At 42.7% G+C, this 14,437-nt stretch overlaps 1 protein-coding gene across 1 annotated transcript; it reads left to right on the forward strand.

Annotated features, from left to right (window-relative positions):
• The first annotated feature begins 2,024 nt into the window (after positions 1–2,024).
• On the forward strand, positions 2,025–13,450 carry Tada1 (transcriptional adaptor 1). Its single transcript, XM_090340545.1, has 8 exons — positions 2,025–2,210; positions 4,376–4,467; positions 4,720–4,785; positions 6,794–6,891; positions 7,863–8,072; positions 8,935–9,086; positions 11,389–11,551; positions 12,312–13,450. The coding sequence occupies exons 1-8, from the start codon at positions 2,137–2,139 to the stop codon at positions 12,462–12,464; spliced, it is 1,008 nt and encodes a 335-aa protein (XP_090196671.1). The 5' UTR covers positions 2,025–2,136; the 3' UTR covers positions 12,465–13,450.
• Positions 13,451–14,437: the final 987 nt, after the last annotated feature.

Genomic DNA, 14,437 nt, shown 5'->3' on the forward strand with positions numbered 1-14,437 from the left:
TAATACTATAGTTTAAGTGGGCTTTTAACTGAATTTACTGAAATCAGTGCTGATGGTTGTATAAAGTGCCAAGAGAAAAAGAATGCTTGAACTTGACATATGCATACATAATATATGTCATATACTGTAGTTGTTGTCAAACATGGATTCAAATAAAATAAATTTAAGGCATAGCTTTTTTCTGGGTAGGAGTAGAAAGGGATGAGAAGCAAGGATTTTCTGGTTGTGTGGAATTAACCGGTTAGTGTTCATATATAGATGGTGGAGCCTGACTCAGGCTGTGAATCCAGAGACCAGAGGAAAAGAGAGTGGTATAAAGGATTTGAGTCATGTGGGTTGTTGCAGAATTCCATGGAGAGAGCACATGGCTGTGGAATTATGGAGGGAGTGCTGGGGTGTATGAGAGATGGACAGGTAAAGCTGGGTTCAGCCTGCAAAAAAATGTGAAGGCCAAGGTGTGGTGTTCGTAGTTAGGCAGAAGCCATGAAAAGTTGGAATGGATGATGGTTGGATTTGTTTTTAATTAAAAAATGAACAAGCGTAGATCAACTGTTTATTCTGGAGTTTTGAGAGACAGAAGACTCTGCTTTGCCTGGCCAGCACACACAGCTCAGGTGCCAGGCACCTAATAGGATCCCACGACGACTTCATGTCACTTGGCCAACCTTGCAGGCTGGGCAGACTGGTGTGTTCACGTCGATGTCAGGATGGAGTTCAGAGAATGAGTAAGTGTCAGAGTCTTATTTTCTACCGAGTATTTGTGAGATGATTCACTTTGTGGATTATAGGCAGGATTATTTTCAGTCTTTGGAAGGCATTTGAAAATATGCACCAAAAATTCCTATTTCACCCCATAACTACCTCTGGGGCCCTATGTTAAAAGTGATAATACTAAATAAAAGCCTTGTATATAAGCATTTATCACAGTATATCTTCAGATTTTTTTGCTGTACAGAGAGGTAATAGTTATATGTCAGGTATTGATTACATTTGTGATTGAATAGTGTCACCCCTCCCTCATTTTCTCCGTTTTCCCCTACCGATTTCCCTCTCTCCCAAACTTGTGTAGTTCATTTCCAACACAGTGATAGTATCACTGCTGAGTTAGAAGTTCTTTTAATTGAGAAAAAAAGGAAACAGTCTATAACCAGCAGATAAGTGACTGTGTGTATTTGTAAAGTTTTGAATACACTGTCATCATTATTATAAAAAATATGGATAGCACAATGGTAGGAGCTCTTGCCTTGTATGTGTGAGTTTCATCTGCAGCACTATAACGCAGATAAGCTGGGCCCTGGTGGCTCACGACTGTCATCCTAGTTACTCAGAAGGCTGAGACTGAGGAGTGCCGTTCAAAGCCAGCCCGGGTACTAAAGACGGTGACACTCATCTCCAATTAACTACCAGAAAACTGGAAGTGGAGCTGTGGCTCAAAGTGGTAGAGCTCTAGACAAAAATCCTCAGGAACCACAATATAATAATAAATAATGATGCAATCATATAAGTATATGATTCTCTAAAAGATGTGAAATTGATAATAGAGATGTTATGGGTGTGGGCGGGTGAAGAAATCCTTCAGTTGAACGTGTTTTTCTGAGAGTGACAAACCGCCTTTGCTCTGTCTTTGCATTTTTCTATGATTTAAAATCCTTCATGGAGTCCAGCATGTTGCAGGGGATGCCCTAGAAACCAGAGGAAACAGTGGCTAGCACCTGGATCTGCCTACGCAGGATACATCAACGTCCTAGTTGATGACTTTTTAGCGACCCAGCCCTGCTAGGAAAGCCAATGAGAACGGAGCCTCATGCACGTTCAGGTTCATTGCAGGGATCGCGCCGGCCGCCAGGCGACGCTGCAGCGGGGACCCGAGGGCGGGCGGGCGGGCGGGCGAATTTAGGTGGAGCGGGTCACGTGACCCGAAGGGGGTGGAGGAGCACGGAGTCCCGCCCGGCTTCTTCCCTCACTGTTAGGCGGGCGGAGCCGTGAACCAAACTAACGTCTTCGGAGCGGCTGGGGGCGGAGCCCACGAATGCCGGCTTGAGGAGTCGAGCGGCCCGGCCTTCCGCCGAGTTGGTTTTTCGGTTGCTGGGTGGCGGTGACTCCGTGGTCTGCGGTCGGGCGGAGCCGCGCGGTGCAATGGCGACCTTTGTGAGCGAGCTGGAGGCGGCCAAGAAGAACTTGAGCGAGGCCTTGGGGGACAACGTGAAACAGTGAGAGCCGCCGGGGCGCGGGCCCTCGACCTGGGCGCCGGCGATCCGGCCTGGGGCGGCCGCCGCGAGCCGCGGGCTTCTCCCCGCGGTTCCGAGGCCTGCGGAGCCTGGCGCCCGCGCCGGCGCGGCGCCCCTGGGGTTCGGAAGCAGGGTGGGGCGGCCGCGGGGACCGGCCGCGCCGCGGGAGGCGGGCTGGGGGAACGCCCGGGGGACACCGCTGCGCGTCCCGGGGCTCTCGGGTGGAGCGGGGGTGCGGGAGCGTGGTTCTCAGCCCGGGCGGCCGCGGGGCCGGGAGGGCTTCCTGGAGGCGGAGGTTTAGGGGAGCGCGCGCCGCGCGGGAGCTGTGACAGCAGCCGCGGGGAGGTCGACGGGCCCCGGCTGAGATCCGTCACCACCCCGGCTGACGTCCGAGCGAGCTCGCCGCCCCCACCACGCGGGCTCGGGATCATTCCCTTTCCCTGGGACCTGGCGAGCTGAAGCCGTGTCGCCCGAAGTCCCTTGCGGGGATCGGGGCCCACGCTCCGGCTTGATAGCCAGGCGCCCCATCACCCCGGTCAGGTCAGGCTGGAGGCCGGGACGAGTCGGTCCTGCGGGGTCCCGAGGAAAAGCCACTTGCACATAATGAGGCCCCGGGGGACGCCGAAGAGCTGGAGATTTTAAAAATTAAAAAAAAAAATTAGCTTCCATACTCGTTGCTTTGGTCATCATATTGGTGACAGTTAATTAAAAGAAATTGCACTCTGATTCTTTTTCAGAAGATCAGCCTTGTCCAGAGATGCTGGCTGATAGACCAAGGGAGGGGAGGGGAGCGGGAGGATCAGAGCCCTCGGTGATGCGAAATCGTCCCCTTTCCTTTCTTCTTTTCCTCCTTCTCTGTCTTCATGGTTCCCACTGGATTGAAACTTAGCTCAGATGACATAGGTGATTTCTGTAGTCTTCCCCCTCCGGTGAAATTGTGAACAATTGCTTTGTGTCTCATCCTGTCAAGATCCTAACAAGTTTGGTACAATCAATCAAAAGGTCTGTGAAGACTAGATTTAGAACCTAATCTATTGATTTACTGAAAAAAATATTTTTTTAGTAAACATATGATGACTTTCAAATTGCAGTGTTCTACTTAGAGTGATATTTTAATATGCTCATGGACAGACTATTCTTATTGGTGAATTAAAAAATTGTTGATCCTTCCACTATAGCTGTGTATGCAGGCTCAGACTATTATACCTAGTTTATTTGTGGAGATGGAGTGTCACTCACGTTTTCCTCGGGCTAACCTTGAACTGTGAGCCCCTCAATCTCTGCTCCCAGAACAGATGGGATTACAGGTGTAAGCCACTATGTCCAACTCAACTTCCCTACTTCATTGTGAAAGGTTATTACTGACTACCTGATGTTGGTTAATCACGGATGCCACAGCTAAATTGGGTGCATTTGTAGTGAGAACACTCACTAACAAGGTAATCCAAGGAGATCTTTTTTGCTAAGAACAGTGTTATATTGTTCTACATTTGTATTTCTGTTGTCTCTTTCCCCTTCTAGTCCTTAAAAAGTGTCCCTTGGTTAGTTTGTAAGTACATTTATACATTTCTCCTCCCCCCCCCCCCCAATCCTGGGGCTTGACTCAGGGCCTGAGCACTGTCCTTGAGTGTTCTTAAAAGCTCTACCACTTGAGCCACAGCACCATGTCCGGCTTTTTCTGTGTATGTGGTACCAAAGAATGGAACCCAGGTTTTCATGCATGTTAGGCAAGCACTCTACCACTAGGCCAAAATCCTGGCCCTGTAGTTTTTATAGTTATTTTCTTCATGAGCAGTTTGCTTTGTGCATCCTAGTCATTTACCCCTGGTGGTAGGTAAAACATAAGATTAGATCAAGAGTCTGGACTACCGAGCTATTGGTTACTTATGCTGTACACTCACTCATTGTCCTTTATGTCTGACTGGATTGGATCAGATGACCATGTGGCCTCCTTTAAATTCAGTTACTTTGGTAAAGATAACCACTTTCTGAGAGTCTGGGATGTCTTCCATGTAGACATTGGGGAGGGGGCGTGTGACACTGGAGACGATAACATTTCCTTCCCTGGGAATAGGAAAAGGTAAGGTACAGGGGGAGAGGGGAAGAGGCAGAAGCGGTGGTCATTGATGTTATTTCTGCTCTTGCAGATACTGGGCTAACCTGAAGTTATGGTTTAAGCAGAAGATCAGCAAAGAGGAGTTTGACCTGGAAGCTCATAGACTGCTCACACAGGACAATGGTAACATGCCAGACTGGAGTTTTGCTGCTTCTCCTAAGCCTTCCAGATGTGCAGGAAATGAAAGTATTTTCACTTTTTACAAAATGAAATTTAGACTCTTAATGGTAGATAAATTAACCTCAATATTGTAGGTATTTAAAATGAAATGTAAAGGATGGCAGAGTAGGAGATAGTGGGTCTTACAAGCAAATGCAGTGCTTCTCTTCTGTTGGAAGTAGTTCGTATTTGACTTATAGCAACTTTGTTTTCCAGTTCATTCTCACAATGATTTCCTGCTGGCCATTCTCACACGCTGTCAGATTTTAGTCTCTACACCAGGTAAGAAAGGGATGGGAAAGCTTCTTATGTATGTTGTTTGGCAAAGCCAGGAAAGACTAGGCTTTTGTTTACCCTCACAGATGCATCAGGTTTGCAAATGAAATGATCTTGGAACTATTCAGAAGAAAGAAAATACACTTATAAATGCTTTAATTATTTCATAGATTTTTTTTTTTAAATGCTGGTTTCAAAGGTTTGAACTCAGGGCCTTGAGCTTGCCTAGCTTAACTTTAAGCTCAGGAGATACTCTACCAATTGAGTCACAACTCCTTCTCAGCTTTTAATGAGGTATATTTTAATGGTTATTTATTTAACAAGGTAATTGTAATGTTTATTTTGGAGATGGAGTATCAGAGATATCTCTTCCCTGGATCTCAGCCTTCTAATCCAAGACTACAGGTGTGAGCCAGTGGTGTTCAGCTCACAGAGCCCTTTGAAAACAGCCCCTGTACTCCCACTAACGTTTAGTGTTTACTTCCCACTCTGGTGCTCTTCACGTGACTTAAATAAGAAATGATGAAGTGGTAGGACCTCGGGATTCAGAAAGTGAAAAGGAAGAGAAGGGCTGGCGCTAGGAGAATGTGATGAGTAGACACTGGGGAGAACTTGTGGGATAGGGTAGATTTAGGCTGGACCTTCCCTTGTGTTTTAAGGAGGTTTGAGCTTCCACATGCATGTTTGACAAGTTGTTGGAGGGGAGCTTGGTGGACACTGAACCTATCACTTCCTCCTCAAGAGTTATAGCTAGACACATGGGCTCAAAAAAATTTCTGGAACGAGAATGGTAGTTTTGTGTGGTTGGAGGAAGACTGAATTATAATATACCTCATGAAACTATTCTATGGTAATTGTCTCTCATGACAAAAAAAAAGTCCTAGACTTTACTTAGAACCGAGCTTCATGGTATCTCCTGCCTTGGTAACATTAAATTGATTTAGTTTTAATGCACAGGCAAGTTTGATTCTCTCGAATCCAAAAGCGATCAAGAAATGGCCTTTGGTTGGGCAGAGTGGCTCATAGCTGTGGGTAGGAGGGTCACTCTGAGTTTGGCCAAGTGTAAGGTTCTATTTTAAAAACAACTGAAGCAGGAAGGGACTCTGTATGGCTTGAGTGGTAGAGCACTTGTCTAGCAGGCATGAGGCCCTGGTTCAAACTCCAGTGCTGCTGGGGTTTTACTTTGAAAAGAAAGAAAACTGCAAAATCGATATGAAGTGCATTAGTAAGTGTAAGTGACTGATTAAATAAAAACACTTGATATTCTTGAGTTAGAATTATTGGCTTTTTAGAAGTGAATGAAGAAACATCCCATCAGAACCTAAGAATTAATCCTCCATTGAAAACTCCATATTTGTTTTCTCAAAATGCAAAAAAGCAAAACTTACTTTATACTTAACAGCTGTGAATGGGTTGTTTGCTGTTATTCTAGACAAGGCTGGGAAGATGATTTTTATATTATTATTTATGAAGCACAGCACACCATACATCCTATGTTCATTGGTTTTAATTCTTAGGCAACTCTACAGGTAATGTTGGCTTCTTTAGATAGAGAAAGCAACTTCCCCCTTCCAAGACTTAACTGAGGCCTTGCCTAGCTGACGGAAGTGTTGACTCAAAAGCAAAGTTTTAAATGCTGTGGAAAAGTTGCCTCCTCTCTTTTGTCAGGGATCTTCACCTTTATTTTTAGCAAGGTCTTATAGGAGATAAATACTTGTGCTTGATTCACCATCTTGGGCTGGAAAATTCTATTCTGATTTTTATAATGCTACTGCTGATAAATATTAATTAATATGAGAATTGTTTTCCTAAAATAATTTTGGTTAGATTTAGAAAAAAATACGACTTGAGAGCTTGTTTAGAGAACTATAGTATGAAGAGAAGATACAGATTTGAGCATTTATTTTCCTTACTAGAGAATTCTACACTTTCTGGTACCAAATGAAAGCCAATATAACAGTTGTCAATTGTCATCACTATATTCACTTGCACTTATTATTTTTCTGTCCCTTAGAGGGTGCTGGATCTTTACCCTGGACAGGGGGTTCTGCAGCTAAACCTGGAAAACCCAAGGGCAAGAAAAAGCTTTCTTCTGTTCGCCAGAAATTTGATGTAAGAGATTTCCCTGGTAGATCTTGATAGCCACGGATTTAATTACTAGAGTTATGAACCAGCTTTTTGAAATGAATGTTAGAATACTGGTAGCAGAGTTGAAAGGGTTTGATTTAATGGAAAGGGGGCACAAAGCTTGTGAGTCTGTATGTTCATAGGTCTTGTTCATTATTGCTTAAATACTACTTTGTATTTTTTGAAGTATGCCTGTGTTCTTTCCCCTCTTCCAAATTTTGAGTAATGTTTTTCAGATGGGCCTTGGGCCCTTTATGTTCAGTACAGATGTCATAAAGCATTTGGCTCTAAGACTATTAAACATTTTAGGCTAAGAAGTTTAAAAATTTTTTTGTTGTTGTTGTTTCTTTTTGGGGAAATTTCCACAAATAATTCTTTCTAGATTTTACTGGGTATTGATAGTTTATATTATTAATAACAACGTACAGTGATTTCTTTCCACCTCTGGTCTGTATTTTACATTAGTAATATGTAGTAATCTGGAGGACCTCAGTGTCTCCAAAAAGGCACGCTTGGCTTAAAAAGCTGTGTTCAATATAAAATGTAGCTTTATGCTTGGAAAGTGGGGGAAAGTTTTACTTTTTTTTTTCTCTAATGCTGGTCAGGGGCCTCAGGTCAGGCCCTGGGTGCTGTCTTTGAGCTTTTTTTTTGCTCAAGGCTAGCATTGTACTACTTTTATTGGAGATAAGAGTCTCCTGGACTTTCCTGCCTGAGCTGGCTTTGAGTCACAGCCCTCAGATCTCAGCCTCCTGAGTTGCTAGGCTTATAGGCATGAGCTACCAGTGCTCCCCAAAATACTTTTTATTAATTTCTTTGCTCTGATGATAGTTTTCATGGCATTCATTTGTAGAATCTCTAGTGTAATACTTGGTTTGTTTTAGGGGTTTTTTTTTTTTGATGCTTGATCTTATTATTTGCTGGTATAAGAACTAATCTTGAAGTGTTCTTCCTCATAGCATCGATTCCAGCCCCAGAACCCCCTCTCTGGAGCTCAGCAGTTTGTGGCCAAGGACCCCCAGGATGACGATGACTTGAAGCTTTGTTCACACACGATGATGCTGCCCACTCGAGGCCAGCTGGAAGGCAGGATGATTGTGACTGCGTACGAGCACGGGTTGGACAATGTCACTGAGGAGGCTGTTTCTGCAGTGGTCTATGCGGTAGAGGTTGGTTTTCTGTTGGTAGAAATACGTTACCAATTGCATGCGTTCAGTTAGGTGCATCGTTGAGGTTTGGTAGTGCCAGAAAAGAACCAAATAGCTATCTCACAAAATTACAAGAATTAACTGAATTCTGCATACAAATGGTATTAGATTGCTCAAAGATGCCTTTATAGAAGATGTCTTATTGGTATAATTGAAATGCACTTACCTAATCCTGGCTCCCTGGTTAATGGTGTGGTAGGACTAGGATATCTTTGTTTTCAAACAATGTCTCATGTACTTGGCTCATGTAAAAGTGAAAAGACTAAGTGCTGATTTATGTTTGTGTGTGTATGTATGTGTGTGTGTGTATGTGTCTATGTGTGTCTGTTTCCTATGTATCATATTCATAGGACTTTTGAGAATGCAAAGGTTCTTTTTCATAGGACTTTGACCACCATTTTTCTCAAACAAAATTTAAATATAGTTTGCATTTAAAAAATAATTTTTAAAATAAACTTTTAGAAAGCTTTCATGTAAATACAAGCCACTTTTAAAGAGAGCCGAATAAAAACAAGTGTGGCTGGGTGCTGATGGCTTGTACCAGTAATCCTAGCTGCTCAGGAGTCTGAGATCTGAGGATCATGGTTCAGAGCCAGTGCAAGCAGGAAAGTCCCTGAGATGCTTATCTCCAATTAACCATCAGAAAACTGGAAGTAGTACTGTGGCTCAAAATTGTAGAGTGCTAGCCTTGAGCTGAAAAGCTCAGCCAGGCTGAATTTAAGCCCTATGATTGACTCCCTGCCCCACCCCCCACCCCCCCAAAAAAAATCTCATAGTATGCTTTTAAGGAAGAGATTGTACTACTTTCCTTTTGTTTTCACAGAATCACCTCAAAGATATACTGACTTCAGTTGTATCAAGAAGGAAAGCTTATCGAATACGGGATGGCCATTTCAAATATGCCTTTGGAAGTAATGTGACTCCACAGCCATACCTGAAGAACAGTGTGGTTGCATACAACAACTTAATAGAAAGGTAAATGGTTTCTTGTCATTTTGCTTATCCTTTGCTAGTTGATTGAATTGATCTTATACTAGACTGCTGCTAAGTAATCAGTTAAAGGACAGCAGTACAATTTTGTTTTCTCAGATTGTTCCCTGCAACCTAGCATGCTGTCCAGTGAATTGTCCTGTTTGTATGTATTGGCAGTACTGAGGTTTGAACTCAGGACATCACACTTGCTAAGCAGGGTTCTGTTGTTGAGCCACATATCTAGCCTCTTCTTTTGATAATGATTATTTGGTGCTATTCTTGGGGCTTGAACTCAGGGCCTGGGTGTTTTCTCTGTGTCTTTTTGCTCAAGGCCAGTGTTCTACCATTTGAGCCACAGCTTGAATTTCAGCTATTTTGATGATTAGTTGGAGGTAAGAGTCTCATGGACTTTTCTGACCAGGCTAGCTTTGAATTGTGGTCCTTAGATCTCAACCTCTTGGGTAGCTAAGATTGTAGGTGTGAGCCTCTGGTGCCTACCTGAGCTTGTTATTTTTGAGTTAAGAGTCTTGCTTCCTGCCCAGGTATGTGCCTGGAGTGTGATCCTCCTATTGTAGCCTTTCTGTCTTAGCTAGGGTGACAGCTTAAGTGTTACCGCCATGCCCAAATTCTTCTGTTGAGATAGTGTTGGGGAACTTTTCTGTTTAGGCTGGTTTCAAACTGTGATCCTCCTGTTCTCAGTCTCCTGATAGGAGGCTTTGAGCATGGTTGGCTTGTGGTGGTTGTTTTTTAACCATCAGAGTATAGGTTCATTTGGGTTTACTGCAGTTGCCTGCACCTGCTTCTGATGTGGATTGGAGCTTTGTTTGGGCCAGTTCATCCTCATGTCAGCATCTGCCTGGCAAGGAAGTAGCCAGAATCATGGCCTATGACTTCAAAATCCTCATCTGACTCCTGTAGTTCAAGGAAGCAGCCTCTGCTCTTAGTACCATCCTGTGCAGATCTGGTCTCTTGGCTTCCTTCTGGGCTTCCTACATCCTTACTCCATGGAGGGCTCCCAGAACCTCTCTGTGTCCTCAATCATCCCTTTATGAGATGGCCTAAATTACCTTCCTCTCTTTCTTCTTGCCTTTCTTGCTCTTGCACCTACCTTTCTTCCTCATCTTTCCCAACCTCCTAAACTGAAATCTGTATCTTAAGCCTTTGGGAAAGAAACAAGCAGTAATACAATTTCCCTAGTTAGTGAATTGAGTGAATTTCCTTTGAATTCTAGGTATTTCCTGTCCGGTTATCTGGCTAGTTATGGAGAAGGTAAAGAGATGACAGTGAGATAAAAGTTCAGAGGAAAGCTGGGATTGGAAAGGCTGGCAGGGGTGATGTGAGGAGAGCAGGACAGGCAGGCAGCTGGGCTGGAGGGAGAGAGAGAGCAGTGTGGATGGCACATGGATGAGGTTGTACCACTGTCATCTGCAAGATTTTGGGGACTGCTACAGGGGACAAACACTTATTTGCGTTTGTGCTCCTTTCACTTGTGCTCATTTAGGTTGCCATTTGTAATCATTTCCTGTCTGAATCTCACACAGGCCTATTGTTTTCATGTGTCATTCTGCTATAGAGAAAAGCCAGAAAGGTGGCTCTGTGTTGTAGGTTGATGGAACCCTATGGCCTGGCCGGGCTCTGGAACTTTCCTTCCCTCCCTCTCCTGCTGGCTGATCTTGCTAGGGCTCTGGCCTCCTCCTGCTGCTTATTACTCTAAAAACAGGGCTACCTTTGTCCAATGCGTCAAACCTATGCTAGTTGCCACCTCATTGTTGTTTCACTCTGATGGGCAGGCCGCTGCGACTGTACTGGCATGAAGAAACCATCTCTGACTCTTAGCTTGTGTTTGTGGAAAAATATCATGGACTGGGCTGATTTACCCTATCTTTTCCCCTTTGTTACTGCTTCTGTGCTTCTGTGCTAGAGCTTCCTTCTTACTGTTTGTTAGCTTGTTCACTCCAGTACTATCTGCCTTCTTTCTCTCTAAGCTATATATGTTTTCAGTTTCATATTTCTTTCTTTATTTCAAGTGTAAGCTCTTTAAAGGCAGGCAACCATTTTGGCTCATTATCCTAAGTGATTTAACATTGTGGAAGAAGGGGTTAAATTCATTTATGTTATACTTTGTTCCTGACCTAAAAATGGGGAGCTCATAGAAGTCCAGATTATAGGCTATATTCATGTATACATTGACTGGATTTCTAATTCATTTAAAGCTATTTTAAATAAGGCGTATTCTAGGAAGCCACACTATTCTAGTTGCTCAGTTGTCTCCATTGCAGATGCTGGGAATATTAATTTTTTTTAGCCCTTCAGCGTTTTCTGCTCCCTGTGCTGGCCAGAATCCAGCTTCCCACCCACCCCCGGACGACGCCGAGCAGCAGGCTGCACTGCTGCTGGCCTGCTCAGGGGATACTCTGCCTGCGTCTTTGCCTCCAGTCAACATGTATGATCTTTTTGAAGCTCTGCAGGTAACTCTTAGCTCCTTAACATTTACCTAGTCTTCTGGACAGGTTAACTATTCCTCACCTCAACAAAGGTATTTACTAGGTCTTCTGCTTTTTAATTTGGTTTTTAATTAAGCATTTAAATTTTTTTCACTGTTTCAGTTCAACATGTTGGTTTATGTGTATATTGCATCCTGACATTCTGTTTTTCACTGTTTTGTGTTTTTTACTGGCATTGTGCTTTTCAAGCAGGTGCTTGGTGTTTTGAATAGGCGCTTGTGTCTTTGCCTGGGCTGACCTCGATCCTCCTATTTATGCCTCCTTTTAGGCTAGGATGGTGGATATGTGCACCACTATCAGTTTGTTAGCTGGAACGAGGTCTTGGTAACTTCTCCCCCACTGGGCTGGTCTTAAACTGTGTGCCTCCCAGTCTCTGTTTTCCAAATAACTGGGGTTACAGACATACTACACTAGTCTGGCCTGGTTTTTTTTTTTTCTTCACTTTTTATTGTTAATTATTAAAGCCTTATTTTAAAATTCTGAGCAGGAAGTCTTTTCTAATTTAGCTCCTGTATCCCATACTTCTCCAGTTTACAAGGGGAAAATAATCTTGTTTTTCCTCACTTGTATTTAAAAACTTTTGTATTTCCTTGTCCTATCATCTGATTTGAGATTCATTAGGTTCTGATTTAAAGTTTATAGGCTGTGTCTGTCATGAATATTTGGCTTTTAAATGTTGGAAAACTAAGTATGACTGGAGACATTGCTGATTTTTAAATCACAGGTACACAGGGAAGTCATTCCTACACATACTGTGTATGCTCTTAACATTGAGAGAATCATCATGAAACTCTGGCACCCAAATCATGAAGAGCTTCAGCAGGACAAAGTCCACCGACAGCGCTTGGCTGCCAAAGAGGGGCTTTTACTCTGCTAAAGTAGGATTTGAGAGTGCGGGATCATCATTACTGATAACAGAATGCTTTTTTGGGGTCCACATTTCAAGGCTGAAGTGTATAGTGTATATATAACTTTTCCTATGGAAATGTGACATTGAGTACATTTTGTGTTGCTACTGTGAAGCTGTTAGTTATAAATTTGACTGATAATGAACTGTGTGTCTCTATCTTCCCAACTGTGGAAAAGGGCATTGATGAATTTTGTGCCCAGGACAGGGATGTTTAGGCAGCTAAAGCGTTGTGTCTATGGTTTGCATGTAAGATGGCTGACAGAATAAAGAAGCTCTTACAACTTGGTGCCTGTGACTAGCAGAGCATTTGTGTTTTCACTGACTTAATATATTCTATATATGGCGAGTCCCAAAGTACTGCCTCTTGTAATCTGTACTATCACATTTGGTTGTGATAACCTGTACAGTGTTAAAATCAGACACTTCCTTTAGTGACCAGTAAATAGGCCAAGTCATCCCTGAATAATTTATCATTATAACTCCACAGAAGATGTGACTTGGTAATCCTGTACTATTATACAAAACAGTCCTTTCTCTGCATTTACAACAAAAAAACAAAGCTCCTGGAATGCAATTACCTTATTCTTTTTCCTGTATCTCAAGGTTTTTTTTTTTTATCATTAGTATGTGCAAAGACTCAGGTTCACTATTTAATTATTCCTATAGAATGTTTTAAGAAATGTTACAAATTTGATTTATGTCTAGTAGTTCTCCTGCTCCCATAAAATATCTATTTCTACCCTTCCAGGTAATAACATGAAAATGATTTACTTTTGGCAGTATTACTCATGACCAACTTGTTTTCAGGATAGGGTAACTTCTTATTTGAGAGAAATAGGTTTTGTAGGACTAAGTAGTGGATAGATTTCTGAGTGTACATGTGGTTTATGTATTTGGATCTCTGTATTTGATTTTATATTTCAAATGTGACAAATAAATGTTTTAGGAGAAAACTTTTCTGTCATTTTGTAAACATAGAAGGGATACTACCTCCTACAGACAAGACGGCTTGTTTTATGAAATCTTTGCTGAGATTTTTTTCAAAAGAATGTAGTGAAGATTGGAAAGGAAGATTTTCTGGTATGGTATGCCATTTTTTGCTTTTTTGTTGTGTACATTAAGACTAAAGAGAAAAAACACCCAAAATTTTAGCTTCAGTTATTGGCACAAGCCCTTTGAAGCATTCATTGAGAATCTTTAGCACTTGGGATAATTTTGACTAATGTCCACACAAATGTAGTTTTGATTTGCAGTGCCATGGGCCTCTGCTTCCCAGAACTGTATTAAGATGATAGGGAGGCAGCAGGAGCCTCAACCTTCTTTGCATGCTCTTTGCATGCAGGTTCCACAGGGGGAATCTTGTTTAGCATAGAATACTCCAAGTCAGACAATTCCGCTCTACTCTAGACCCTGGCCTAGTCACCCCATTGGTGGCACACAGTGACAGATGACTCCCTTTGTTTCACCTGTTTCAGGTCTGCATCTTTAAAACATCTGTTCTCTGTGCCTTTTGTCAAGAAATCAGTTTTGAATATGGAAAGATGGGGTTGAGGACAAGGCAGGGAAACAGAGAGAGATACCCAGAAAGATTGGAACTCTGTTCTGCAGAGGCTAGCTCCATCTGTGACACTTGGTCAGAATGAAATACTGTGTGCAGCCCCTTCCATAATTAAGAAGCCATCACTTAGAAAAGCACTCAAATGAAGCAAAAAGCTGTTAAAAATCAGATATTTCAAAGTTACTCCATATGATTTATCCTGCAGGTTCTCAGTCATAGTTTTTTACCCACAACATATCAGTGTGCAAATGCATTTGTGTAGGCCTGCTGTCTTTATTAGGCTGAGAAGGGCTAGTCTGTTGTCTGTAGTGAGCAGCCACTTCTTTCCATTCCCTGTAGTGACTGGGATGTCCCAAAGAGCCACAGGCCATGGAAAAGCACT

Source organism: Megascapheus bottae, chromosome 10 (genome assembly GCF_031878675.1).
Source record: "Megascapheus bottae isolate mThoBot1 chromosome 10, mThoBot2.hap1, whole genome shotgun sequence".
Taxonomy (NCBI): Eukaryota; Metazoa; Chordata; class Mammalia; order Rodentia; family Geomyidae; genus Megascapheus; species Megascapheus bottae.